Raw genomic sequence first — 2,354 nt, 5'->3', positions numbered from 1 at the left:
CATCGGCATTCGGGGACGCCCTCGGCGCTCTGACGCATCCAATGATACATCAAACGGTTCACGCCAATGCCAAATATGCATTGCATTGTTTCCTCTCTGTGCCGGTCGATGTGGCCATGGAAAAGTCAGGTCACCACTGCAGCAAATGTGGGTCGAGGATCTCCGTCGCAAGGCAAAGGTGTGTATCGGGCTTTGAAAAACAAGCCGGACAAAGGCCCGGGGTTGTCCCGTCCGGGGTTTGAACCCTCGGATCGCCCCGTGCGGGTAGATGTTGATCGATCAGGCGGCACGGAGAAGACCCTACCGGCCCCACGCAGATGACATGTCGACGAATGTACCACCTGCTATGAATGACTGGCACTTCAGAAGTGGTCCTGATGCCGAGACACCTCCGCATGGGACGAGTTTGACGTATGGCCATGTGTTTATCGGCAGGGATATGATCCGAGGGTAACAATGATACCCGTCGGTGACTGCTCCCAGAATTACCGTTGATATCGGCGTCCGGCCGAGTGCAGACGTCTGCATAGCATGTGGAGGTTGTCGGCCGATACTGGTCTCTTGCAACTCTTGCCATACGTGCCTGGGGGTCTGGGTGCCACTGCAGATTGCGTCTTGCATCGGGCTATGATACTTGTTCTTGCTCGGGGTTCGATGGCTCTGGTGCAAAGGTCCGAACCTCTGGCAGCATCCGGAGACGATGCCATTTGAGTACTGTGCGAAAGACTTGGTCCCTGCAAGTGCTCAAGTATAAAGACGCAACGGGGTTTTCTGAATTCCCTCCTATAGTCATCAGCAAACCTGAACCTTGATCGCCAACCTCTTCTTGAACTATCTTATTCACTGTCTGCGAAAGCACCACTGCAAAGATGCCTATCACTAAATACAAGGCCGCCGCTGTAAGAAGCATTCCTTGTTAACACTTGAGAAACTCGGCTAATAGCTCCATGAGGTCACCTCCGAGCCCCGGGTAAGGGCACATCACTGACGAAGGTAGAAAGGTGGCTTTGCTGACACTCGATAGTGGTTCGACCTCGAGGCTGGCGTGCTGAAGACGATCAACTTCATCAACGAGGCCGGCCAGGCAGGATGCAAGCTTGTCGCCTTCCCAGAAGTCTGTTAGTACCCCCAGCTTCGTACACACTCGCAGAGTCTCGAGTCGATGTCTGACACGCTGTAGGGATCCCCGGCTACCCCTATTGGATGTGGAAGGTGACCTACCTCCAGAGCCTGCCCATGCTCAAGAAGTACCGCGAGAACTCGCTCCGCGTCGACTCGGAGGAGATGCGCCGCATCCGCCGCGCCGCCCGCGACAACCAGGTCTTCGTCTCCATGGGCTTCTCCGAGCTCGACCACGCGACGCTGTACCTGGCGCAGGTGCTCATCACGCCGACGGGCGATATTGTGAACCACCGGCGCAAGATCAAGCCGACGCACGTGGAGAAGCTTGTCTACGGCGACGGCGCCGGCGACACGTTCATGTCGGTCGTTGAGACGGAGATTGGGCCGTGTCGGCCAGCTCAACTGCTGGGAGACATGAATCCGTTCCTCAAGGCCCTCAACGTCAGCATGGGCGAGCAGGTCCAACGTCGCCCGCGTGGCCCGTGTACCCGGGTAAGGAGAAGGCAGGTCGCGCCCGACCCGGCGACAAAACTACGCGGACCCGGCCTCGGACCTCGTCACGCCAGCGTACGCCATTGAGACGGGCGCGTGGGTGCTCGCGCCCTTTCAGCGGCTGTCGGTCGAGGGATTGAAGATGAACACGCCCGAGGGCGTCGAGCCCGAGACAGACCCTTCGGTGTACAACGGGCACGCGCGCATCTACAGGCCTGATGGTAGCCTGGTGGTCAAGCCGGAGAAGGACTTTGACGGGCTGCTGTTTGTGGACATTGACCTCAACGAGACGCACCTGACGAAAGTGCTTGCCGACTTTGCGGGGCACTATATGCGACCAGACCTCATTCGGCTTCTTGTCGACACGCGCCGCAAGGAGCTCGTCACCGAGGCAGAGGGACAGAACGGCATAGAGTCATATAGCACGGCGCACCGCCTTGGGCTGGATCGCCCCCTTGATAGCGTGCCAGAGCGGGACGTCAAGAAGGTTGGCGGGAATGAGGCAGCTCTCAAGAACACTCACGAGGGTTAGAGCTACATGAGGCCTTGACTAGGATCTCTACCATGGAATGGCACGCTCCTGTCTATTGTAGTACATGATGAACGGGTTCTACTTTACAAATACGGGGCCGGTAGTGCGTTCCACCGATCACTTGTGATGTTACAAAAACTGCGGATCAATGGTCTCCTCTTCAGGTATGATCCAGTTCATCTCTACCGCGGCCCTGTACACCCATGTT

At 57.3% G+C, this 2,354-nt stretch overlaps 1 protein-coding gene across 1 annotated transcript; it reads left to right on the top strand.

The window, feature by feature from the left end:
* Nucleotides 1–700: 700 nt before the first annotated feature.
* VDBG_04486 (cyanide hydratase) lies at nucleotides 701–2,146 on the top strand (the record flags this gene model as incomplete). Its single annotated transcript, XM_003004834.1, has 6 exons — nucleotides 701–748; nucleotides 870–899; nucleotides 944–970; nucleotides 1,025–1,118; nucleotides 1,181–1,614; nucleotides 1,703–2,146. The coding sequence occupies 6 exons, from the start codon at nucleotides 701–703 to the stop codon at nucleotides 2,144–2,146; spliced, it is 1,077 nt and encodes a 358-aa protein (XP_003004880.1).
* Nucleotides 2,147–2,354: the final 208 nt, after the last annotated feature.

This window comes from Verticillium alfalfae, genomic scaffold, assembly GCF_000150825.1.
Source record: "Verticillium alfalfae VaMs.102 supercont1.5 genomic scaffold, whole genome shotgun sequence".
NCBI classification, from domain to species: Eukaryota; Fungi; Ascomycota; class Sordariomycetes; order Glomerellales; family Plectosphaerellaceae; genus Verticillium; species Verticillium alfalfae.
This window is presented reverse-complemented; position numbering and strand designations above follow the sequence as displayed.